This window comes from Mesoplodon bidens, assembly GCF_964165515.1.
Source record: "Mesoplodon bidens genome assembly, chromosome: 10".
Lineage (NCBI taxonomy): Eukaryota > Metazoa > Chordata > Mammalia > Artiodactyla > Ziphiidae > Mesoplodon > Mesoplodon bidens.
The window spans coordinates 69,436,121-69,462,528 of record NC_138172.1 but is presented as its reverse complement, the minus strand read 5'-3'; the positions used below and the strand labels follow the sequence as shown (position 1 = coordinate 69,462,528).

The 26,408-nt window shown below is 43.1% G+C and overlaps 1 protein-coding gene across 1 annotated transcript in view; it reads right to left on the bottom strand.

The window, feature by feature from the left end:
• Nucleotides 1-22,560, bottom strand: part of CMTR1 (cap methyltransferase 1) — a 66,003-nt gene extending 43,443 nt beyond the window's left edge. Inside the window, exons 1-5 of the mRNA XM_081247738.1 lie at nucleotides 22,405-22,560; nucleotides 20,287-20,424; nucleotides 10,721-10,872; nucleotides 9,038-9,196; nucleotides 1,300-1,392 (exon numbers count right to left, since the gene is read on the bottom strand). Of these exons, the coding sequence (XP_081103864.1) occupies nucleotides 1,300-1,392; nucleotides 9,038-9,196; nucleotides 10,721-10,872; nucleotides 20,287-20,419 (537 nt within the window). The 5' untranslated portion in view covers nucleotides 20,420-20,424; nucleotides 22,405-22,560. The remainder of the gene's footprint in view (nucleotides 1-1,299; nucleotides 1,393-9,037; nucleotides 9,197-10,720; nucleotides 10,873-20,286; nucleotides 20,425-22,404) is intronic.
• Between the last annotated feature and the right edge of the window lie 3,848 nt (nucleotides 22,561-26,408).

Sequence of the window (26,408 nt, the reverse complement as noted above, 5' to 3'; positions counted from 1 at the left end):
CCATCCCTGAGGGGCGGGATAAAGAAAATCCTAAACCCCTCTGGCTCTAGTCCAGATGGCTGTGAGATGAAGCAGCCCCCTGGGTACTCTGACTAGAGCACCATATGCATACAAGACTCATGAATGCTGAGGCTGAGAAAAGCAAACAGGAAGGAGACATCCAAGCTGTCTGTCCCTAGAGTGTGGAGGCAGAAGGATGGGGAATGCCCCAAATGACAGAAGCCTTTCCCTCAACCAGGAAGCCTCTTGCTCTGTGAGGAGTACGAAGGCAGGATACCAGGCACTGACCTGGTAGTGTCACAGAAAACAAGGGTGAGGGAGCCTCATGGGGATGTCAAGCCCAACTTCATGTCTGAGTGAGGCTACCTCTAAATCAGTGATGCTCAAACTTGGCGTTCTCAGGTTTACACTCTTCAAGATCACTGAGGAGCCCCCAAAGAGCTTTTGTTTATATAAGAGATATGTATATATATATTAGAAGTTAAAACTGAGAAAATGTTTAAATATTTACTAATTTAGTTTAAAAGAAGATGGTATATTAACATAAATAACATTTTTATGAGAAAAAACTATATTTCCAAAAAAAAAATTTATTGAGAAGAGTGGCCCTGTTTTCCATTTTGCAAATCTCTCAATATGGCTTAATACACAACAGCTAGATTCTCCTGTCCACATTTGCATTCAATTGGTCGTGATATCACATGTCATGGTCACTGGAAAACTCCACTGGACACTTGTGAGAGAATGAGAATGAAAAAGGCAAATAACTTTCCAGTATCATTATTAAAATAACTTTGACCTGGTAGACCCCGTGAAAGGGTCATGGAGATCCCTGGAGGTCCCTACACTTTGAAAACTGCTCTCTAGACCATGCTGACTTGATATAGCTATCTACTTTATTCTTATAATTTTCCAGAAGGAAATTAAACAAATTTCCTCCATAACAACTCCCTCAATACTTTCTGAGGACAGGGATAGTGTCTTTTTATCTACCTGAAACAGTGCCCAGCAGTGACCAGAATATACAGATGTATAATAAGCTACTCTAAAAAGCAACCAAGAGGAAGACAGAAGTTATGCATTTTGTGCTGCCTTGCAAGTTAAAGGAGGAAAAACCCTGTCTGCCTCATCTGCCAGGGGCATATCCATAAAGCCCCTGACACACCCTCTTGATGCAGAACGCTCAGATTCACATTTTTCTTAAACTGTGAGTACACAGATGTACACAACTGACTTGAGGAGGAGAAAAGTCAGGAGATAAGTGCCAAGAATTCAGGGTACATTTTCCTGAAATCCTACCTTTCCCACAACCATCCAATCGCTCATTTCCTGAGTGTCAGGAATTTCAGTGGTACATTCTGGGAACCATGACACCTGCTCACAGGCACTGGGCTACAAACAAAAGAGAGGGAAGTAAGTCAGGTAAGACATACCCTCAGGGCTGTGCCCCAACTCACCAGGGCTTCCCCAAAACGATCAAGAGGGACTCAGAGTGAAAAGGGTCCAGGAAGCTGAGGCCACTAGCAGTGTCAGACATTAGAACTAAGAGCCAGAATTCTAAAGTTTAACTTCTGAAGGCCAGGTCCAATTCTGGTTTGAATCCTAAGGAACGCCCCCAACTTACAAAGTTTCTTTCATTTGTTCCAATATTATTTGATGAATACCTACTGTGGGCTAAGAGCTCAGAATGCAGAGTTAAAAAGATATGGTCCTAAAAACAGAAATATAGATCAATGGAACAGGATAGAAAGCCCAGAGATAAACCCATGCACATGTGGTCACCTTATCTTTGATAAAGGAGGCAAGAATATACAGTGGAGAAAAGACAGCCCCTTCAATAAGTGGTGCTGGGGAAACTGGACAGGTACATGTAAAAGTATGAAATTAGAACACTCCCTAACACCATACACAAAAATAAACTCAAAATGGATTAAAGACCTAAATGTAAGGCCAGACATTATCAAACTCTTAGAGGAAAACATAGGCAGAACACTCTATGACATAAATCACAGCAAGATCCTTTTTGACCCACCTCCTAGAGAAATGGAAATAAAAACAAAAATAAACACATGGGACCTAATGAAACTTAAAAGCTTTTGCACAGCGAAGGAAACCATAAACAAGACCAAAAGACAACCCTCAGAATGGGAGAAAATATTTGCACATGAAGCAACTGACAAAGGATTAATCTCAAAAATTTACAAGCAGCTCATGCAGCTCAATAACAAAAACACAAACAACCGAATTCAAAAATGGACAGAAGACCTAAACAGACGTTTCTCCAAAGAAGATATACAGATTGCCAACAAACACATTAAAGAATGCTCAACATCATTAATCATTAGAAAAATGCAAATCAAAACTACAATGAGATATCATCTCACACCAGTCAGAATGGCCATCATCAAAAAATCTAGAAACAATAAATGATGGAGAGGGTGTGGAGAAAAGGGACTTGCACTGTTGGTGGGAATGCAAATTGATACAGCCACTATGGAGAACGGTATGGAGGTTTCTTAAAACACTACAAATAGAACTACCATACGACCCAGCAATCCCACTACTGGGCATATACCCTGAGAAAACCATAATTCAAAAAGTCATGTACTCAGGGGGGAACACTCCCAAACTCATTCTACGAGGCCACCATCACCTTGATACCAAAACCAGACAAGGATGTCACGAAGAAAGAAAACTACAGGCCAATATCACTGATGAACATAGATGCAAAAATCCTCAACAAAATACTAGCAAACAGAATCCAACAGCACATTAAAAGGATCATACACCATGATCAAGTGGGGTTTATTCCAGGAATGCAAGGATTCTTCAACATACGCAAATCAATCAACATGATACACCATATTAACAAATTGAAGGAGAAAAACCATATGATCGTCTCAATAGATGCAGAGAAAGCTTTCGGCAAAATTCAACACCCATTTATGATAAAAACCCTGCAGAAAGTTGGCATAGAGGGAACTTTCCTCAACATAATAAAGGCCATATATGACAAACCCACAGCCAGCATCGTCCTCAATGGTGAAAAACTGAAACCATTTCCACTAAGATCCAGAACAAGACAAGGTTGCCCACTCTCACCACTCTTATTCAACCTAGTTTTGGAAGTTTTAGCCACAGCAATCAGAGAAGAAAAGGAAATAAAAGGAATCCAAATAGGAAAAGAAGAAGTAAAGCTGTCACTGTTTGCAGATGACATGATACTATACATAGAGAATCCTAAAGATGCTACCAGAAAACTACTAGAGCTAATCAATGAATTTGGTAAAGTTGCCGGATACAAAATTAATGCACAGAAATCTCTGGCATTCCTATATACTAATGATGAAAAATCTGAAAGTGAAATCAAGGAAACACTCCCATTTACCACTGCAACAAAAAGAATAAAATATCTAGGAATAAACCTACCTAAGGAGACAAAAGACCTGTATGCAGAAAATTATAAGACACTGATGAAAGAAATTAAAGAGGATACAAATAGATGGAGAGATGTACCATGTTCTTGGATTGGAGAATCAACATTGTGAAAATGACTCTACTACCCAAAGCAATCTACAGATTCAATGCAATCCCTATCAAACTACCACTGGCATTTTTCACAGAACTAGAGCAAAAAATTTCACAATTTGTATGGAAACACAAAAGACCCCGAATAGCCAAAGCAATCTTGAGAACGAAAAATGGAGCTGGAGGAATCAGGCTCCCTGACTTCAGACTATACTACAAAGCTACAGTAATCAAGACAGTATGGTACTGGCAGAAAAACAGAAAGATAGATCAATGGAACAGGATAGAAAGCCCAGAGATAAACCCACGGACATATGGTCACCTTATCTTTGATAAAGGAGGCAGGAATGTACAGTGGAGAAAGGACAGTCTCTTCAATAAGTGGTGCTGGGAAAACTGGATAGGGACATGTAAAAGTATGAGATTAGATCACTCCCTAACACCATACACAAAAATAAGCTCAAAATGGATTAAAGACCTAAATGTAAGGCCAGAAACTATCAAACTCTTAGAGGAAAACATAGGCAGAACACTCTATGACATAAATCACAGCAAGATCCTTTTTGACCCACCTCCTAGAGAAATGGAAATAAAGACAAAAATAAACACATGGGACCTAATGAAACTTAAAAGCTTTTGCACAGCAAAGGAAACCATGAACAAGACCAAAAGACAACCCTCAGAATGGGAGAAAATATTTGCACATGAAGCAACTGACAAAGGATTAATCTCCAAAATTTATAAGCAGCTCAGGCAGCTCAATAACAGAAAAACAAACAACCCAATCCAAAAATGGGCAGAAGACCTAAATAGACATTTCTCCACAGAAGATATACAGACTGCCAACAAACACATGAAAGGATGCTCAACATCTTTACTCATTAGAGAAATGCAAATCAAAACTACAATGAGATATCATCTCACACCAGTCAGAATGGCCATCATCAAAAAATCTAGAAACAATAAATGCTGGAGAGGGTGTGGAAAAAAGGGAACACTCTTGCACTGCTGGTGGGAATGTGAATTGGTACAGCCACTATGGAGAACGGTATGGAGGTTCCTTAAAAAACTACAAATAGAACTACCATATGACCCAGCAATCCCACTACTAGGCATATACCCTGAGAAAACCATAATTCAAAAAGAGACATGTACCAAAATGTTCATAGCAGCCCTATTTACAATAGCCCGGAGATGGAAACAACCTAAGTGTCCATCATCGGATGAATGGGTAAAGAAGATGTGGCACATATATACAATGGAATATTACTCAGCCATAAAAAGAAATGAAATTGAGCTATTTGTAATGAGGTGGATGGACCTAGAGTCTGTCATACAGAGTGAAGTAAGTCAGAAAGAGAAAGACAAATACTGTATGCTGACACATATATATGGAATTTAAGAAAAAAAAATGTCATGAAGAACATAGGGGTAAGACAGGAATAAAGACACAGACCTACTAGAGAATGGACTTGAGGATATGGGGAGGGGGAAGGGTAAGCTGTGACAAAGTGAAAGAGCGGCATGGACATATATATACACTACCAAACGTAAGGTAGATAGCTAGTGGGAAGCAGCCGCATAGCACAGGGAGATCAGCTCGGTGCTTTGGGACCGCCTGGAGGGGTGGGATAGGGAGGGTGGGAGGGAGACACAAAAGGGAGGGGATATGGGAACATATGTATATGTATAACTGATTTAATTTGTTATAAAGCAAAAAATAAAAATAAAAAAATAAAAAAAAAAAAAAGTCATGTACTGGGCTTCCCTGGTGGTGCAGTGGTTGAGAATCTGCCTGCTAATGCAGGGGACACGGGTTCGAGCCCTGGTCTGGGAAGATTCCACATGCCGCGGAGCAACTAGGCCCGTGAGCCACAACTACTGAGCCTGCACATTTGGAGCCTGTGCTCCGCAACAAGAGAGGCCACAAGAGTGAGAGGCCCGCGCACCACGATGAAGAGTGGCCCCCACTTGCCGCAGCTAGAGAAAGCCCTCGCACAGAAACGAAGACCCAACACAGCCAAAAATAAAAAAATAAATTAATTAATTAAAAGAAGGCTCAACATTAAAAAAAAAAGTGCTCATCAGTAGTAACCAAGGAAAGAAAATTAAAACCACAGAGATATCATTATACACCCATGAGAATGGTTTAAAAAAAAAAAAAGAGTCATGTACCAAAATGTTCACTGCAGCTCTATTTACAATAACCAGGACATGGAAGCAACCTAAGTGTCCATCAACAGATGAATGGATAAAGATGTGGCACATATATACAATGGAATATTACCCAGTCATAAAAAGAAATGAAATTTGAGTTATTTGTGGTGAGGTGGATGGACCTAGAGTCTGTCATACAGAGCGAAGTGAAAGAGAAAAACAAATACCGTATGCTAACACATATATATGGAATCTAAGGGGAAAAAAAGGGTCATGAAGAACCTAGGGGTAAGATGGTAAGACGGGAATAAAGACACAGATCTACTAGAGCATGGACTTGAGGATATGGGGAGGGGGAGGGGGAGGCTATGACGAGGTGAGAGAGTGGCATGGACATATATACGCTACCAAGCATAAAGTGGGTAGCTAGTGGGAAGCAGCCGCATAGCACAGGGAGATCAGCTAGGTGGTTTGTGACCGCCTAGAGGGGTGGGATAGGGAGGGTGGGAGGGAGGGAGACGCAAGAGGGAAGAGATATGGGAACATGTGTATATGTATAACTAATTCACTTTGTTATAAAGCAGAAACTAACACACCATTGTAAAGCAATTATACTCCAAAAAAGATGTTAAAAAAAAAAAAAAGATATGGTCCTTGGGACTTCCCTGGCAGTCCAGTGATTAGGACTCTGCGTTTCCACTGGAGGGGGCACAGGTCTGATCCCTGGTTGGGAAACTAAGATCCCGCATGCTGTGCAACGTGGCCAAAAAAAAAAAAAAAAAAAAAAAAGACATGGTCCTTAACTCAAGAGGCCTATAGTCAGAGCAGTGGGGACACAGAGAAGTACACGTAGGATATAAGTCCATGATAAGGTAATTACATCAGGAAGACTCAGTGCAATGAGTCTCACCTCCTGATACCTTTCATTCCAAGACAGAGCAGAAACTGGCATCTCTAATGCTGCTTCCTCTTAATTTTTCAATTACTTTCCTTATCGAGCTAAAACAGTGGTTTTCATCCTGGCTATACATTAGGATCATCTGCAGACCTTTTAAAAAGTACTGATGCCTGGGCCTCACCCTCAGAGTATATGATTCTATTGGTCTGAGGTGGGGACTGGGTATAAGTATGTTTTTAGAAGTCTCCAGGTGATTCTAACGTGCAGCCAGAACTAAGTTCACTGGGCTAGAAAGACATGGATTATAAAACCTAAACAGGTGGCTAACCTGCACTGGCAGCTCCACACATTCCCTCCAAGCAAGTGTGGAGAAGAGATTCACCACTGTGAATTGAAGTGATGAGATTAAAGGCAATATTACATGCTCTGAAAGGCATAAAATGGTATCACAATGCAAGGTCTTGAGGGCAAGACAACCACCCTTAACAGAGAAAAAGTTTAAAAGAAAAATTACCGAAAACTTTGTCAATGAATCTGGCAGTGAATAATGGTTTCTCCCCCTGGTCAAATCCACCCCCGTTAAGCATAAATAGCTGTGAATTATAACCTCTAAAAAGAAGCTCATATACACTTTGGATGCCCCTTTGGAGAGGAAAAGCAGACTCAATCTCCCCATGGAAGTCTGAACATTAAGGCTACCCACAAAGTGGACTTTGAAGCTTCATACCTTGCACTCCATATTCCTGGGCTGCAGTGGCCACTGAGCACTCTCCGTGTGGTGACTCCAGGAACTGGACATTCACCTCAGGCTGCCCAGACTCATCTACCTTAAAGAAGTGGCCACCAACTAATAGTTGAGCCAAATTCTTAACCAAAAGACAGGACATCTTTTTAAGAGAAAAAGTAAATTATGGTAAATGATAATTAGGACAGCTTTGCCTCAAAAAAATTTTTCATGGAATTCCCTGGTGGTCCAGTGGTTAGTACTCAGCACTTTCACTGCCACGGCCCAGGTTCAGTCTCTGATCAGGGGAACTAAGATCCTGCAAGCCGCGCAACATGGCCAAAAAAAAAAAAATTCTTTTCTCCCAATAGCCTGTCTACATTAAAAACCGAGATTTTATGAGCAAATTTCAGATTCTAAGTTTGCAAAGTTAGTTCTAATTCTGCCCCATTGAGAGGATGGGGACTCTTCACTTGTTTTCACACAAATGAGGACATGGAAAGCACCAAGTATTTCTGAAGTAAAAACCTACATCTAGCCCCAGTTACAAACATTTGCCCTATTCTGCCTGTCTCGTCTCCTCATAACTACAAGGCAGCACAGCAGGATCACCCCCAGAACCCATTAGCTCCTGGCTTATCAGGATCTTACTCTGACACCTTATTAGGCTTTTATCATGCACAGGTTCACAGGATTTCTTTCCTGAACTGGAACATCAGTTCAGGAGACAAATAAAATATCAATTTTCCAGAGCTCAGACCCACATCTGAAGCTCAACTACAGCAACTATGTGGAAGGCTAGATATCTGTGTTCTATTTTCTCTAGTTTCAACTCTATAATGGTAATATTTTACCATTATTTTTAGGTGCTTTTATTATACCTACTTCAAATCCTCTGTGGAATAAGGTAGGGCATAAATAAATAAATAAAAATAAAATCTCAACATTACCTGTGCCATGTAAAAGGATAGAGCCTCCTTTGGTATTTAGCAAACTCATATCCAAGGAGATAAGCAGACTAAACCCACAATAGAAAAGCTATATGGCATAAACAAACACCTATAAACCTGTGGAGGTGCAAGGACCTTGGAGGGCACCTAATCCAGTCATTCACACAATGGGAGAGTAGGTCCTCATTTGGCCCCATTTGAATCCTTTCAGCAAAAGGAGCTCACTACCTCATTAGGCACCTTCGTCACTGGTGGAAAGCTGTATCTATTTATTAAAGTTCTCTGTGGAGACACACTCTGCCTTCTTGCATCTTTTTTTTTTTTTTTGCACTACACGGGCCTCTCACTGGGTGGCCTCTCCTGCTGCAGAGCACAGGCTCCGGACGCGCAGGCTCAGCGGCCATGGCTCACGGGCCCAGCCTCTCTGCGGCATGTGGGATCCTTCTGGACCGGGGCACGAACCCGTGTCCCCTGCATCAGCAGGCGGACTCTCAACCACTGCACCACCAGGGAAGCCCTGCCTTCTTGCATCTTATACCCACTGGTCTTAGACAGTCCTATATGAAGCAACAGGAAACAAATCCACATCCCACCATATCTCCCCCAGACTACTGTTTTCCATTTTGGACACCCCCAGTATCTTCCACACAAGAAACTAGCTCCAATCTCCACTAACCACTCTGATCATACTGCCTCTGGAGACTTCTAGTTTGTTAATGTTAATATGGCTTCATAAAGCCATAAATGGCTTTCCTGTCTCCTCCTCTCCATATCAGTTACCTCTGGCTCAGCTCGCCAGTCCACATTCAGCTCTTGGTCAAAGCCTTGCAGCGTCAGACCCAAGCCTCGTCGACCTTTCTGATTAGAGGCCTCAACGATGTCTTTCCGACCCTGGCTGTATTTACCCAATCCTTCACCTTCCTTGAAGCCCATCTTGGCCTGAAAAAGAGAAGTAATGGTGCATTTATATAAATAAACAGACATTTATTTAGCCCTTATCATGTGTCAGACGTGTTAAGCCCTTATCATGTGTCAGACGTGTTAAATATAAACGAGTAAGGCCTAAGGTTTTCCTTCTAGCCTAATGAAAAGAAACATAAATAAATAACTGCAGTTTAACTGTGGGCCCAGTGGCTGTCTACTCTGGAGGTGAAACTCTAGGGCAACTATAAGTTGGATAAAAGAGAAGGGACCTCATAGCTGTAATTAAAGGCACCAAGAGTATATAATGAATCTCATCGGACATTTGCACAACTACCCTTCCAGCTAATTTGTCTGAATAAGTGAGAAGTAGATCCAGAGTAAAGCTGATAAAGAGAACATAATTTAAAATAGAACCGCTTCAAGCGGCAACTTCTAAACCTTACCCTTTAACCAGTCAAACAGCCTTACTAAGCAAGGACAATGAGGGCTTGTAGCAGCCCACTTAATCAAGAGATTAACTGAAAAATCACTTCATGTAAAACTGAGGTATGGGAGATACTATAAGACTCTGGACAGAAACATTTTTTTAAATGTCACAACTAACTAAAAAGCTTACATTAAACTCTAGAGTCACTGAACCCAGTTACATACCCCCAAAACCAGAGACCCGAATCCCAAAACCCACACACCCTTGTCTAATAAAAGAACTCCAATCCTAAGAAGATCTGATTTACCTAGAAGGTCTATATTCCATATGGAAGGGGCATTAGCAGCTCAGGAGCCACATGAAATTCCTACAGTAGCCACAAATCTTTCCCCAGGTCAAAGAGTCTGACTCAGTCACAAACTTCCCCATCTTCCACTTCCCCAAAGTTTTTGGCCCCAACCCAGAATCCTGACTATGACTTCAGAAGTGGCAGTTCTCATTCTTAAATGAATCCAACAGAAAATGGAGAGGTCAACTATAATATTCTTGAAGCTAGACAGAAGACAAACTTGGATTTCCCTAACCTTTGCACATACACTGAAGTCTCATAAGGAAAGTAGCAGATCTTCCTTTTCACCTTCCTTCTTGTGGTACACCAATGGGGGTACTGAAGTTATTAAGGAAAACTAGGCCCTCTTTTGGAAGTAATACAGAAGACTACTACTCCCATTTATTTTATACCTAGGAGTGAGCAGGATTTTAGTCATTTCTTTTGATATCACTCACTAGAGCAAAAAAATCTCAGCATGAAGTCTCTTTATCCACAGACACACATTCATGTGTTCACATATGCTCACAAGAACTCAGCTCTGGACAGGACAGGAGAAGCAGGCCTGAGCAGCCACTTCCCGTGGATGATTCAAATGTGATACTTCTATCAAGAAGGGGTCACATTCTCTCTACTAAACTATAGCAGCTCTCTACTAAACTAAAGCAGAGGAAAAACTCATGCCCTCACTTTGCTTCTTCTCATACCAATACAATTTCCCTTCTCTCACTCTGCTAGTAGAGCTTCAGAAACCCAACCCAACCCAACCCAAGCCCTTACATACCATAAGCTTCTGGGACACACTGTTATACATGGAATAGCGAGAAGAAGTTCCCTCCACAAGAGAGTCTGCTTTGAATGCATCATCAAAAGAGTCTGAGCTGCGTTGCTTCCCCTCAGTCTCACTGTCAGACTCACTTAGGCTTGTAGCAGATGCTGGAAAAGAAAAAAGGAAGATGTTTTGGTGCGTTTATGGAACAATATAGCCTCTAGAAGTCCAAGTTTCATTTATTCAACTAGTGTTCAGTATATGCACTGCACACATGAAGTTCATTAAATGACCCAGGTCAAATGTATTCTCTACCTCTTACAAACTGTGTAATCTTAGGCAAGTCACTGAGGTTCCTAATGGTACGTGACACACAACAGGAGTTCAAAATATCAGTTTTCCTTTCCCATCCCTTACACAACTGGGATGGTAATACCTTCCTCATAGGGTTGTTTGAAGATTAAGTGAAAAAGTGTATTTGAAAGTATACTGTCAGATATAAAATGTATTTATTGATGATATGATTGTTATTTCTGCTATTTATTATTTGAATATCAATTTCCAAACACTGATACCTGGTTTCATTTTCAACAATTCTATCACAGGACTAACAGTTTCTGATTGTTTAACCTCCTAGTTTCCTGTTTTCACAGTCCTTCAAACTTGTAGGTGAGATGGTGGATCTACAGCACAGCCCCAGAGAAGAGCCGGCTCACAGGGGGAAAGAGGGGAAGAGAAAGGGAGAAGTGAAGGGGGAGGGGAAGACAGGAGAGGAAGGAAAAAGAGAAGCAAAAAAGAGGACGGTGAAGATGGGGCGCTCAGGCAGCAACACCAACAGAGGCGGAGAGTAGAGGAGCTGCACTTAAAGGCTCCAGGAGGGAGCTGCCGGCCTGAGTGAGCCAAGCCTCTATCTTCACTGTCAGCAACCTTGGTGCCAAAGGATTCCAAATAAGACCCACCTTAGCAGCTGCCGGAAGTGGTGGGTTACCTGTCTCCTGGTCAAAAGTGGGATAATCCACAGTCTAGATAGTCACTGTAACTGGGTCTTTCCCCATCTTCTATAGATACGTGAATCTCTTAACTTAAAAGATATTTCAGGACTTCCCTGGTGGCGCAGTGGTTAAGAATCCGCCTGCCAATGCAGGGGACATGGGTTCTAGCCCTGGTCCAAGAAGATCCCACATGCCACGGAGCAACTAAGCCCGTGTGTCACAACAACTGAGCCTGTGCTCTAGAGCCCGCAAGCCACAACTACTGAGCCCACATGCCACAGCTACTGAAGCCCGCACTCCTAGAGCCTGTGCTCCACAACAAGAGAAGCCACCGCAATGAGAAGTCCACACACTGAAACTAAGAGTAGCCCCTGCTCGCCACAACTAGAGAAAGCCCACGCACAGCAATGAAGACCCAATGCAGCCAAAAATTAATTAATTAATTATTTTAAAAAAGATATTTCAGGGAATTCTCTGGCAGCCCAGTGGTTAGGACTCAGTGCTTCCACTGCCGGAGCCCAGGTTAGATCCCTGGTTGGGGTACTAAGATCCAGCAAGCCACGCGGCGTGGCCAAAAAAAAGGTATTTCGGGCTTCCCTGGTGGCGCAGTGGTTTAGAGTCCGCCTGCCGATGCAGGGGACATGGGTTCATGCCCCGGTCTGAGAATATCCCACATGCCGCGGAGCGGCTGGGCCCGTGAGCCATGGCCGCTGAGCCTGCGCGTCCGGAGCCTGTGCTCCACAACGGGACAGGCCACAACAGTGAGAGGCCCGCGTACCGCAAAAAAAAAAAAAAAGATATTTCAACCCAATATAATTTTATTGAGGTTGTTTCTTAATGAAAACCCACCCAAATTTGGAAATAGATTGTATCTCAAAAATCTGGTAAACAGGGGACTTCCCTGGCCGTTCAATGGTTAAGATTCCACACTTCCACTGCAGGGGGCAAGGGTTCGATCCCTAGTCGGGGAACTAAGATCCCGCATGCTGCTATGCATGGCAAAAAAAAAATCTGGTAAACAATTTCTGCATATTCCCATTGAAAATGGTATTAAACTGCAAGTGAGGAGGAATGCGGAGCAGGAAATAAGGGTGGTAGTATCCAATCTGATCCCAAGGTTTGAGAAGTTGTATAGTGCTCAACAGTATACAAATCTCATTAATAAGTAATTGTGCTTATTTAAGAATAAAATTTTTTAATTCAATTTACAAATATTATTCTTACAAACATCTATTAGTTGTTAGGATATAAATGCTTGTTATTTAGACCTAAATACTTAATAAACTAAACTGTTAGGTATTTCTTTTGGTATTTTTAGGGCATGGTGAAAAATGTTAAGGCAGCACTAAGAGTGCCCAAAACCAAGAAAACTTGGGAACCTCCCTCTGTATTGAAATGGTGAGATCACCAAGACACATTGTCAACTGAATAATAGAAGACCTAGACCATGTTCATGAACATGGCATCCTAACTCTTGTGTACTAAAGAGGGACAATAAAAATATAAATTTTTATTTCTGGTAATTACAAAAAGAGCTTTTGGAAGGAAAGATATACAAGACCAATAAAAGTGATTATCCACACATGTGGGGTTGAGGCATGGAAAAAGAATACCAAAATGATTACTTGGAACAAGTGAAAGGGGAAGAAGTGAAACTTGATTTACATTTTTATATCACTAGAGTTTATATTGGCTATCATTTTATATTTTTGATTTATGAACCATGTGAATATATTATCTCAATTAAAAGATAATATTAATTATCTTAATTAAAATTTTAAATAAATGTAAAAAAAAAAAACTAACTTAGCAATGTAGCACAATTCCTTTAAGGAAGAAAGGAAGTCCCTGAGAAGAGATGTTGACTCAAAGTTTGGCTGCTTGTGGGAGGTATTTGAGGAAAGGCACAAAGGGCAGCCGTGTAAAAAAATTATTTATATATACCCAAAATGGGCATTATACAGGTATTCAGAACTTGAGGATTACATCCTAATTCTAAAGACTGTGTAAAGACACCCATTTCCCAGTGAGAACACAAACTAAGGGTTGACATTCAGAGAAAAGCAAAGTCTTCCCCAGCACCCCAGGCCTGACTCTCCCTTCCACGGTGCTCCAGTAGCACCAGTATTCATACCATCAGCACAGCACTCATCACACTTCCTGAGAGCTAGTTGTCACATGCCACCCCACTGGACAGGGTCACTCCTAGAGAGCAAGGACTCTGCCACAACCAACATTCTATCTCCAACACTTGGACTAAGGCTTTGCATTTAACAGAAATGAATTAACCGCTCACTGTAGTGAATTTAAAGAACTATCACCCAGTTGTCATCTTTGCTAAGCACCTACTAAGTGTACCTCAGGATATTTCCTCTTACAACACCTCATACATGCAGTGCAAGACGTTCAGCCCTCAAAAATATAAGGAAGGAGGGCTTCCCTGGTGGCGTAGTGGTTGAGAGTCCACCTGCCGATGCAGGGGACACGGGTTCGTGCCCCGGTCCAGGAAGATTCCACATGCCGCGGAGCGGCTGGGCCCGTGAGCCATGGCCACTGAGCCTGAGCGTCCGGAGCCTGTGCTCCGCAACGGGAGAGGCCACAACAGTGAGAGGCCCGCGTACCGCAAAAAAAAAAAAATAAAAAAAAAAATATATATATATATATATATATATATATAAGGAAGGGTACATGTCATTATATATTTGCCCAAACCCATGGAGTGTACAACATCAAGAGTGAACCATCATATAAACTATGAACTCTGGTTGATAAGGTTGTGCCAGCACAGGTTCATCAACGTAACAAATGTAGCACTCTGGTAAGAGATGATGCTAATGGGAGAGGCTGTGCATATAGGGGCAGGGTGTGTAGGAGATATCTTTGTACTTTCAATTTTGCTGTGAACCTTAAACTGCTCTAAAAAAAAAAAGAAGCCTTTAAAAAAAAGGTTTTTTTAAAGGTTCAACAATAAAAACAACAAAAAGTTTAAGCATGAGGATGGAATACCTATATCCTAGCAGAGAACTGAGTCCCCCTTGGATGATCACTTAGCACCCTGCACCCCAGTAGGCTGAAAAAGGACATCTGATATTGTTTAACAGATCAGACAACAACTTTGGTTCAGGACCTGTTTTATAAACGGTCCATGCTATATACAATGGAGTACTATCCAAAAGTAACAATCTTACCCCCAGAGAGCTTAAAACTCCAATAGCTAAAATAAATATGCATTTTTAAGGGTAAAACATTTTGCAAAAGAAAGGCAGGTGAACATGTGTGAAAAAATTAGAATAAACTTAAAACCAAAATTCTGGCTCCTAAGGAGGAATTCTGGTTGAGAATATCCCTGAATGAGAGGCACCAAATCTGCCTTCGTCCTTTTAAAAAGGTGGCTGTTCAATTCCCTCAATAAGGAGCTGACTCGCTTACACGGACCAATGCAGCACACGTCACAGAGTGCCAGAGACTGCTACTCAGAAGGAAAGACCCAGAACATTAACAATGAGTAACCATGGAAACTGAGATGTGCGGTGATATTTATTTTGTTTTGCCTTTTCTGCATTTTCTGTGTGAGAAATAAGAATATATTACTTTGAAAATTAGGGTTTAAAAGAAAGCTATAAAGAAATAAAGTATCATTCTAAGCCTTGTGCAGAATTTGGTTCCTTTCCAGAGAAATCTTCAGAGGACAGCAGATATGAGGGGAAAGACCTTCTGAGTAGCTTAAAACTAAGCCTGGGCCTCTCATCTCTCATTGCCCACGTGAAGGAGAAATGTGCTCTGCAACAGAGCTCCCATATGTTAAAGAACTGTGCTTCCAAAGGTGCAGAGTCTCTTCACTCAGTTGCTTCCATGCCTCCAACCTGTACCGATTAGTGCAGGAATGGGGGCAGCTCCCTGAGCACTGCCCTATAGTTTCCCTGGGCAGCCCAGGAATCCAGAGACTAACCTAGAAGCTACAATGTTAAATCAGCTGTTATTTCTTTCACCAGCTATCTGGAGATTCACAGGTCTATCTATATAAAGGTTAGGGAAACCTGATGTCCTTCTCAAAGGAGAGTGTGCCCTTGGTCCAGCTCTAGGGAGTAGCCAGGCTGTTAGGTTTGCTTAAGGATCCATCACTGGGCACCCACCAATGGTATGAATATCATTCCTGGGCATGCAGGGTTCCTGCCACCCTCAGATCTCAGAGAGAGATCTTTTGTTTTCTTTGTCCTCATGCCATTTTTGGACCAAAATGACAGGAAGAACCAAATTTGGGTGCAAGGCTCATTGGACAAATCCTTGGTGGCTCTGGTGCAATATTCTAGCACCAGACTCTGGCACAAAGATCTTTCCACTCCATTCCTCTTCCTTAGGTGTTACCTAATGTACAGATAGCTGTCCTGTCCAGGTTCTGAGAATGAGGTTGATGAGAGCTAAAATATCACCCTACAAGGCTTTTCTTTGTGAGATCAAAAAGTGTGCTGGATAAGCAGATAAGCCTTACTTCTCTCTTTTATTTCATGTGCTATTTAAAGCCAATTCTCAGCCTGACATGATTTAAGACAAAGTTCCCTAGATTAGTCCTGATGTCCACAGACTGCCACAGCCACTATTCATTTTCACCCTGGGCCTTTGGGGCCACTCTTTTCAGATGAAAAGAAGACAACTGTCTTGGCTGCAGCAGGAGCTAAAGAGGAAGTTCAGCCTCCCAAGACTGCTAAGAATTTAGCAAACATTGAGCAGACAATCTTGTGATGAGGATATAAATTAACAGGAGTAATAAGGTCAGTCTATTAAAATCATGAGTTTCATTAAGAACTTGCCAAAATTGGGTGGCATTCCCATTTACCTCCCCAGGAGCTCCCCTTCTAAAACCTACCAGAGAGCCCAAGACATTATTTAGAGCTTTCATTTAAGATTTCTTCTCTACCTGATAGAAATCATTACTCTTAAGTCAGTTTAAAGAAAACAGGTTCATTTTATAGAAGAATCAGAGATTTCCCAGCTACTGACAAAATTTTCCATAACAGAACAGTAGGTCAAACATGCCAAGATTAAAAATGACAGTGACAACACACAAGGAGGGACAGCTCTAACCACTACTGGCCAAGGTGAGCAGCACACAGATGCAGAAGAATAAATTATGGACTTTAATAAACACCACATCCTGCCTAACAACTGCTGTGGAATACACTCATTCCTGGTTAAAGACTCAATTTCTCCTTCATGCCAGACAAATGGTAACTCGTTAAAGCAATTTAAACAGACACCAATAAAGGAAGTTTTTGATTAAGGTCATGAATCTGGGCTGACAGGAAAACGATGGTGTTTCAGGGAAAATGGCCTATTTAGCGAAGAATTAAACCTGACGGAGGGGAAGGCACTTTCAGTGTGGTGCTGGTGAAGGAGCCCAGCCACTTCCAAAGCAACATGCTGTGGGAGGGCCAGGAGCCCACATTAGATGCACAGCTGAAGAGAAAAGGAAATTGTCTTGGGGTTTAGACCACAGTTTCCCTGTGACAAACAACCAAAAAGAAAAAAATGACCTCCATCTGAGGTCATTGCTTCAAAACGTTATTTAATAGCAAATTTCCAAGAGTTTCTTTAGGCTTGAAAATGCCTTCAAATTCCTCTTAAAATACTCTAAAGAGTATATGATGCCCCAGTGGCCATGACAACAACATCCCTTTTCTTCTTTAGTCTGGTCAGGTGTTAGACTCTGACTGGCAATGCAGCTACCCTGTCAATAATGTAAAATAAAAACCGATTAAACTAAATAGATCTATTAATGAGTCATCACATTGATCTAGCAGAGAAAGCACAAACAAGGCCCAGACAGACAGAAATAGCAGCTACTTTTTTTTTTTGTACTCCTTAAAGAGTATTTTTCAATCATCTGTTCAACAGTATGTCCGGGTAGAAGGGGTTGGAGCAAAAGGAAACACACCTGCTTTAATGCAATGACTTGAATAGGAAAGCCGCATATAGATCTCAGGGGATATGTAGTTTCTGGCGAGACAGTTAACTACCAGGGCACACTGTCCAGGGGATGCCTAAGAGAAGCCAACACAGAACAGAGATGATATAAATGCGAAGTACTTAATGAAATGATCCTCTGCAGACTGGAGGAGGCATAGGCAAAATGAATGAGGCAAAGCATTTTAAGCTTCTTGGAAAAGATACTACTGTTGCCTTCCATCAGTTTTATTCAGTAAATATTTACTGAGCATTTATTCCACACCAGGCATAGGGTTGCAGGGGGAGGGGCACAGAGAGCAGTCTTGCTGATGAAGACACCAGACTCCAGCCCTCAGAGGTTTTTTGTCAGTGTGGAGCTGCCCTTCCTAAAATTAGCTGACCCAGGGAAATCTAACAATGTTTGTTTGCCGCTGTCTCCTGCCTCATTTTTCTGCAAATGAAAGGGACCAAACGGCCTATTGCCAGACACATACAAGGTACAGGCCACCTCTAGATTTCCATTCTGTACAAACAGCAACAGTCAATCCTGACTGAGTCATATGGTGCTACTTCTAGAAAAGGTTAAAGACATGTGGTACAATTAAAGGGAGTTCGTGGGAGGGTGGGAGGGAGGAGGATAATCTCAATTCACAGTCACATTTTTAAAAGCTTGAAATTTAAATTAGACTGGTTCCCTTGAAAGATCCTTAACTATACACCTTCCTCTACCTGGGAGCCATTCTCTTGAGAGCAGACCTCCCCCAAGATCCACTTAGAACCAGATACCTCCACCACCTAAGTATCATTTATTCCCCCAGGCACGCTCTCCCTTTCTTGCAGGCCATTTCTCCCACTAACCCAGAGCCCTGCCCAAGGAGACTCTACCTTCATCAAGTTGCTCAAATCCCAGATGATAAGCAAAACTCCCTTTCCTCAACAGGCCCTAGAACCTATATGCCCAATATATTTTTGCTCTCCCACTTAGTAACCTCAATACATACAGCCTTTCTCACCTACCCTGGAATACACTGTGACAACTTTAAAGGCACACGTATCTCTACACACAAGGTTATAAGAGAGTCTCTTGATCCAGCCAGGATCACAGCTGCCCCAAAGCCTTCATTAGCTGTACGTAAGGCCTGTCAAGCTTCTCCTTTCTGGACCAGCTACTCGGTACAACTGATGAGTAACTGCCCTTCAATTAGCCAACCAGTTGAGAATAAATTGTATTTTCTATCACCCTCAAAGGATTCTTCACACTCTTTCAGTCATCAATCTGTCACCAAATTTCATTCCAATTTACCAGTGACCCAGCAGAGGATACAAAATGCAAGACTGCTGGTGTACTGGCTTAAATAGTGCCCAAAAGGTCATGTCCACCCAGCACCTGGGAACATGGCATTTGGAAACAGGGTCTTTGCAGATGTAATCAAATTAAGATGAAGTCATACTGGATTAGGGTGGGCCCTCATCCAATGACTGATATCCTCATAAGAAGAGGGAAATTTGAACACAGACACACACAGAGGCAGAGACTGGAATTATGCTGCTACAAGCCAAGGAACACAAGGATCACCAGCAACCACCAGAAACTAGAAAAGGCAAGGAAGGATTCTCCCCTAGAGCCTTGGGAGGGAGCATGGCCCTGCTGGCACATTGATTTTAGACTTCTAGCCTCCAGAAGTGTGGAGAATAAATTTCTATTGTTTTAAGCTACCCAATTTGTGGTACTTTGTTAGGAAATTAATACAGCTGGCAAGTAAAGTAAATGCAAATTGAACTACTTCTAATTGTTTGGTATTTCAGGCAAGCTCTGAGACGCTTCACAATTTCTCATAGAAAGCACCTGTGGGGCTTCCCTGGTGGCACAGTGGTTGAGAGTCCGCCTGCCAATTCAGAGGACACGGGTTCGTGCCCCGGTCCGGGAAGATACCACATGCTGCAGAGCGGCTGGGCCCGTGAGCCATGGCCGCTGAGCCTGCGCATCCGGAGCCTGTGCTCCGCAACAGGAGAGACCACAACGGTGAGAAAACAGGGTAGGGGATAATAAAACTGTTTTAAAAAAAAAAAAAAAAAAAAGAAAGCACCTGTGGAAACTGTGAACATCTGTAACCCTAAAAAACAGGCAAAGCAAAATGCTAGTTTCAACTAGATCAGTGAAATCCTTAGAGCTTAAAGTAAACAGTCAACACAGGGATGCTCCAATTCATTTGGGTGTTTCTGATCATAACTGCTGAGGGAATTGAGGAAACAGAATGCAAAAACTTGAGGGGAATTAGGCCAGATCACTGCAGCAAAGAGTCCAGCCCTGTGAAAGAGCCCCAAGATCATTAACAGCTGAGAGCACAGGGCACTCAATGCTCACCACTACTTCCACCTGGTTTAAGGGAGCAAAAGAGTGCCACCTACTGAAGGACCACAACAGAACTAAGGCACACCTGTAAAAATTCCAATTTTTTAGTTAAAACATGTTCCCAACTCCCAGGAGGAGAATGACAAAAGAGAAGAGAGTCTACAACCAGTATCTCTCTGTAGAATTTGCCTAATCTTCCTCAAGAGACACTGAACTGTATTCTGCCCAACTCAGGCATCAGCGATTCAAATAACCAGATGGTCAGTGGCCTCTGACCACACAGGCAAGCTTACCTTTTGCTGCATGATTGACAGAGGAGGGAGGTTCATCGTCAGATGTAGAGCTGAGGTTCAGGGCAAGCTCTGCAACTCTTTTCTTCTGTTTCTTGAGAGGGGCAGTGCATTCTGAATCATTTCTCCTCCTCATTGTTGCTGCAACCACAAATCCAGATAGTCAGCTGCCCTTGTCAGAGACACTAGGATCACAGCAGGAATTCCAAAGAATGGGAATGAACCATTAATGCATGAACGTTGGCAACTCCAAACAGCTTCCATTGCCAGCACTTGAATAGCTTCTTCCTCAGAATGAGGTCCAGGAAAGATGCTAGCCAAGCTCTGGTTTTCAATAACAGCTGTTAGTTTTACTGGAAAATGTGGTGCTCACAGACCCAGCAGCCTCTGGGCCATTGGTGTCAGATACCAAAAAGTCATGGATCAACTCCACGAGCCACAGGAGGAAAAAGACCTTGCGTACTTGTTATTCTGTATTTTTGATGCAACACTGGCCATGTGTGACAACCATGTACACTAGAAATTAATTATGAAACCTGATGAATATCAACAAATATTTCCAAGGTGAAAAAATCATCCCAGAATGATTGCTACATCACCATTATTATTTCACCAGGACAATTAAGAGATTATACAATATGATACAAATGTTGGGTTTTGGTTTACTTCAGGATGTTTGAAAACATGGGAGAATTGGGCAAGTTTTTAAACGGAGTAAGGAATGGAAGTAGTGGTTGACTTAGGACTGAGAAAACAGAAGAGTGGGAAAGTTAGCAGGACCAGAGGTAGCCATATCATAGGACTCAGGTACAAAAACAATTTTAAGAACAAGAACCCACCTCCACAAAAAAGAATGGAAACAGGCAAGGCACCATGTCACCATCATCCATGCCCATGGGTAAGCATAAGAGGCAAGCATGAGGGGAAAAAATGAGATGGAATGAAGTGATTATGAGATTCCTGAAATCTTAAGGAATGATCAAATTAAAGAACAATTAGGAGTAGAAGTGAATACAGTGTGGTTTACACACAACCGTGGGCTATAAGAGGACTCAGAAAAGAGAAAGTACTCAAAAGTAGGAGCAAACAGGTGGGTGCTCAGCTGCGCTGCAATTCCTTAGGAAAGGGGAGTTGCAGGTGCACAAGAACAGGCTTACAGTATGGGTCACAGCAGCAAGAGAGTGATGAAATCCAAAGATACCACTGATCCCCTCATGATTCAAACATGAATCACGTTTCACTTCTCCCCAGCTCAAGGATGAGGCAGCCTACCCAACACATAATCTCCTCCTTCCTAAGGAGGCAGCCTCTTACTAGGCACAGGCAGGGGCTATCTGCGGAAGTAGGAAGAACAGGAGACGTTGAACAAACAGAAAGCAAAACCAGGCTGAGCCACATTTCACTTTAAACTACGGTGTTAAATAACCCCTCACCCCAAAGGCCCATAACGTAAGCAAAAAGGGCCCTCTGATTCCTAGCGACTCCGGGGGAGACTGGAAGCACAGGAAACTCAAGAACTGTGTTGAGGTAGGTGCCAACAAAGGAGAGGAAATAGCGTCCGAAAGGCAGGAGATACCGATGCTCCTCCCAAACCACCTTAGATTTGGGCCTTCCAAATCACCTCATTCAACCCTCTCCTTTTCCACTAAAAGAAACTGAGGCCCGAGAGGGGAAGGCCGCACAGCTAACCAGTGCCCAGCTCAAGTGACCTACACATCCAAAAGAATGTGCCCTGGCAGAGAACTTCTAAGTGGAAGGCAGAAGGCCTGGTTCTACCTGCTGCTCCCCCAGGGAAGGGGTTCAAATCCCCTCTCCAGTCTTCTCTACCTGGGCCTCGGTTTCGCACTACCACCCCTATTCATAGAGGGAAGAGATGAGCTCACATCTCCCAGGGCCAGTCTTTTCATTTGTAGATAACGTGAGTGTCTGAATGTGTGCGCAGAGACGTTTGGCAGCGGCAGCTGGTGGACTGGGGATGGGGCGCGGGGAAGAAGGGTATAAAGGAGGAAGGGAGAGAGAAAGGGCGGTGAGGGTCACGACCGCCCGTGGGGGGCCGAGGGGAAGATACTGAGCCCGCGGGCCCGCCCGCTCGCTCCCCCCGGGCCGCGCGTCGGCACTCACGCTGAGGGAAGAGGGCGAGCTGCCAAGGAGCGGAGAGGGGGGGATCAGGCCGCCGATGCCGCCGCCACCAGGCCTGGCCCTGCCGCTGCCAGAGCCGCCTCCTCCTCCCCCAGTTTCGCTTCCCCACAAGCCCGCCCCGGTCCGCTGGTCGCGTAGTCGCGCTCGGGTCCCGCCCTGCGGGACGCGCAGCTTGATGACGTCAGGGCATCCAGCTCCCTCCACCCTCCCGGGCCCTGGCCCCGGGGTAGACCGCTTTAGTTCTGGCCCGCCCCACCCCCTGCCCCCGAGCAGCCCAGAGCGCCTGCGCAGAAGACCCAACGGGGAAAGGACACAAAAGCAAAAGTAACCAGGTATCTTGCGGCTTTGCGTACGAGACACAAATATTAAAAACAAAAAAGGCCAGGTGCCATCACATCAACTCATCTCTCTTAATCTCATTATTATCTTAATTTTACAGATTAAGAACAAGTTTAGAGAGGGAATTCCCTGGCGGTCCAGTGGTTAGGACTCCACGCTTCCATTTCTGGGGCATGGGTTCTATCCCTGGTTAGGGAACTAAGATCCCACAAGGCCCCCGGCGCGGCCAAAAAAAAAAAAAAAAAAAAAAGGAACAAGTTTAGAGAGGTAAACGGAAAACTGGTTGAGGGCAGAAACCCAGTCTTCTTGTTCACTGCTGTATCCCCAACACGCAGCATACAGTACATTCTCTACAGATATTGAACGAAGGTCCAGAGGAAAGAAAGAAGGCCGCCTGTGGCATTTTACCATATGGACACAGATGGCTTCCTTTGCCAAACCCCTCTTCTGATCTTCAGACCAATATGGCCAAAAGTCTGACGAACATCCTCACTCAGTCACTTCACACCCATAGATTCAAGTCTGACCTTATATTCTCCCATAAGCCTGCTCTTTTTCCAGTGAATTACACCACCATTGGTCCAACCAGAAATCTCCTCTCATGCCCCAGAGTCTCCAGTATATACTTTATTGCGTTTACCTACAAATTATCCCAATCTATCCATTCTCCATCCACATTGCCACTAACCACGCACTCACCTTCTCTCCTCAGGATTTCTCCAATAATCTCCAAATCATTGTCCCTGTCTCCAGTCGGGATCCCTCTAGTGCAGTCTCCACAAATCAAAGTTATTAAAAGAAAAAAAAACGAATTTGATCCTGTTACAACCCATCAATGATGAAAGCCCATCAATGGCTTCTCACTTCTCTTAGGATGAAGCCAATGTCCTTAGGATGGCATACAAGACCCTCCCATCTGACCCCTTCTGCAGTCATACTTTGAGCTACTGGTCCCTTAGTTCTCCCCATTGCGGTTTTCTCTTGGTTTCTCAACCATGCCATGCCTCTCGAAAGAGTTCATCCCCTTTCCTGGATTGCTCTTCTCCCTCTCTTTGCTTGGATAATGTCCACTTATCCTGAGGCCTGTTTAGTGTTCTTATCTCTGGTAATCTTTCCTGACCCCACAAGTCTGAGTGGGGAGTCCCCCTAAGCTTCCATAGCCTTCTGTCATTCACTATCAAAGCACTCACCAGTCTTGTACAATGACCCACTGACTCATCTGCCTCCCCACTCAGCTGTAAACTTTGTACAGGAAAGGTTATGTCTGTCTGTATTAAATCCATAAGATTTAATATTGTGGCTGGTAGTAGGTACGCAATAGACATTTAATTGAATATGTGGAAGTATGGAAAATGAATGAAGGTTAAGTGATGTGCCCCAGGTCACAGAGCTAGGAAGCAACAAATGAGCATTTAAACTGTTCTAAAGCTGTGTCTTTCCACCTCACCAGGGGTTCTTAACATGGGTTAAGACATTATTCTTAACATGTATTGGATACCTTTGGTAATCTTGTAAAGCTTGTGAACCCATTCTCAAAATGATAATTTGAAGGGCATAATATACTATGTATAGGATTACAAAGGAAATCAATTATTTGAAATACAGTTACTTTTTTTTTTTTTGCGGTACACAGGCCTCTCACTGTTGTGGCCTCTCCCGTTGCGGAGCACAGGCTCCGGACGCGCAGGCTCCGTGGCCATGGCTCACGGGCCCAGCCGCTCCGCGGCACGTGGGATCTTCCCGGACCGGGGCACGAACCCGCATCCCCCGCATCGGCAGGTGGACTCTCAACCACTGCGCCACCAGGGAAGCCCCGAAATACAGTTACTTTTAAATTGTGATTTACTTTTAATGTAAAGCGTTAAATAATGAGAATGCATTTAAAACACAGGAAAATTAATGATAAATTTACTTTTATATATATGAGTAAATCCAGTGAATAATGCTGGAACAACCAGATAAATATATAGGGGAAAGATGAATCTTGATTCTACCTTACACCATATGTAAAATTAAATCAAAATGGATCAGACCTGGGCTTCCCTGGTGGCGCAGTGGTTGAGAGTCCGCCTGCCGATGCGGGGGACACGGGTTCGTGCCCCGGTCCGGGAAGATCCCACGTGCCGTGGAGCGGCTGGGCCAGTGAGCCATGGCCGCTGAGCCTGCGCGTCCAGAGCCTGTGCTCCACAACGGGAGAGGCCACAACAGTGAGAGGACCGCGTACCGCAAAAAAAAAAAAAAAAAAAAAGGATCAGACCTAAACAAAGAGCAAAAACGGAAAAGAAAAAAAAAGCTTATAAAAGAAAACATAGGTGACTATAGTTAGCAATAACGTATTGTATATTTGAAAGTTATAACCATGTGAGGTGCTGGATGTTAACTTACTGTGGTAATCATTTTCCAATATATACATATATCAAATTATTATGTTTTACACCTTGAACATACAATGCTATATCAATTATATCTCAATAAAACAGGGGAAAACAGAAGTTTAAAAAAAGAAAACATAGAAAAATATCTTTGCAGACTTGGAGTAGACAAAGATATTTTTTACAAAGGACCCAGAGAGCATTAATCAGAAGAAAAAATTGAGAAAAATAGACTTCACAAAATACAAAGGCTTCTGCTCATCAAAAGACACCGTTAAGAAATTGAATAGGCAAGCCACGGACTGAAAGAAAAACATTCACAGTACAAATATTTGACAAATGACTTATTTCCAAAAAAATATATAATACCCAACAACAAAAAGAGAAACAGAAGTTTCCAATTCCTGTCAAAATGGAGAAAACACATTCCATCCCATTTCTTCCACTGAATGCAATTTATAACCTAGGCAGAATGCATGCAACACCTATCTGAGGATTATGAAAAGAAATGGTAGCAGAATTCTTCTTTTTTTAAAATAAATTTATTTATTTTATTTATTTATTCTTGGCTGCGTTGGGTCTTTGTTGCTGCGCGCAGGCTCTCTCTAGTTGTGGCGAGCAGGGGCTACTCTTCGTTGCGGTGCATGGGCTTCTCTTGTTGCTGAGCACGGGATCTAGGCGCGCAGGCTTCAGTAGCTGTGGCATGTGAGCTCAGTAGTTGTGGCTCGCGGGCTCTAGAGCACAGGCTCAATAGTTGTGGCACAACAGGCAGGCCCAGCTGCTCCGCGGCATGTGGGATCTTCCCAGACCAGGGCTTGAACCCATGTCCCCTGCATTGGCAGGCGGATTCTTAACCACTGTGCCACCAGCGAAGCCCAGCAGAATTCTTGGAAGGAAAAACAGAAGTCAAAGAACTACCAAATCGGGGTGAGTTTCCCAGTTGTTCCCCCTCTGGTATCTCCTGGACAGGACTGAAAGGCAGCCTGAAACCTGGAACGTGTAAGGGGTGCAGATGGAAAGGGCTCCAAGAAACCATCTATTTCTTATCCCAGAAGCAAGAAATAAGTCCCTATAGGTCAGAGAAACTGGAGGAAATCGCGTGGTTTTTGTTTCTTTGATTCACTTAAGGTTCCTCCATGTCTTTTCATAGTTTGATAGCTTATTTCTTTATTTATTTATTTTTGGCTGGATTGGGTCTTTGCTGCACATAGGCTTTCTCTAGTTGTGGCGAGCGGGGGCTACTCTTCATTGTGGTGCATGGGCTTCTTACTGCGG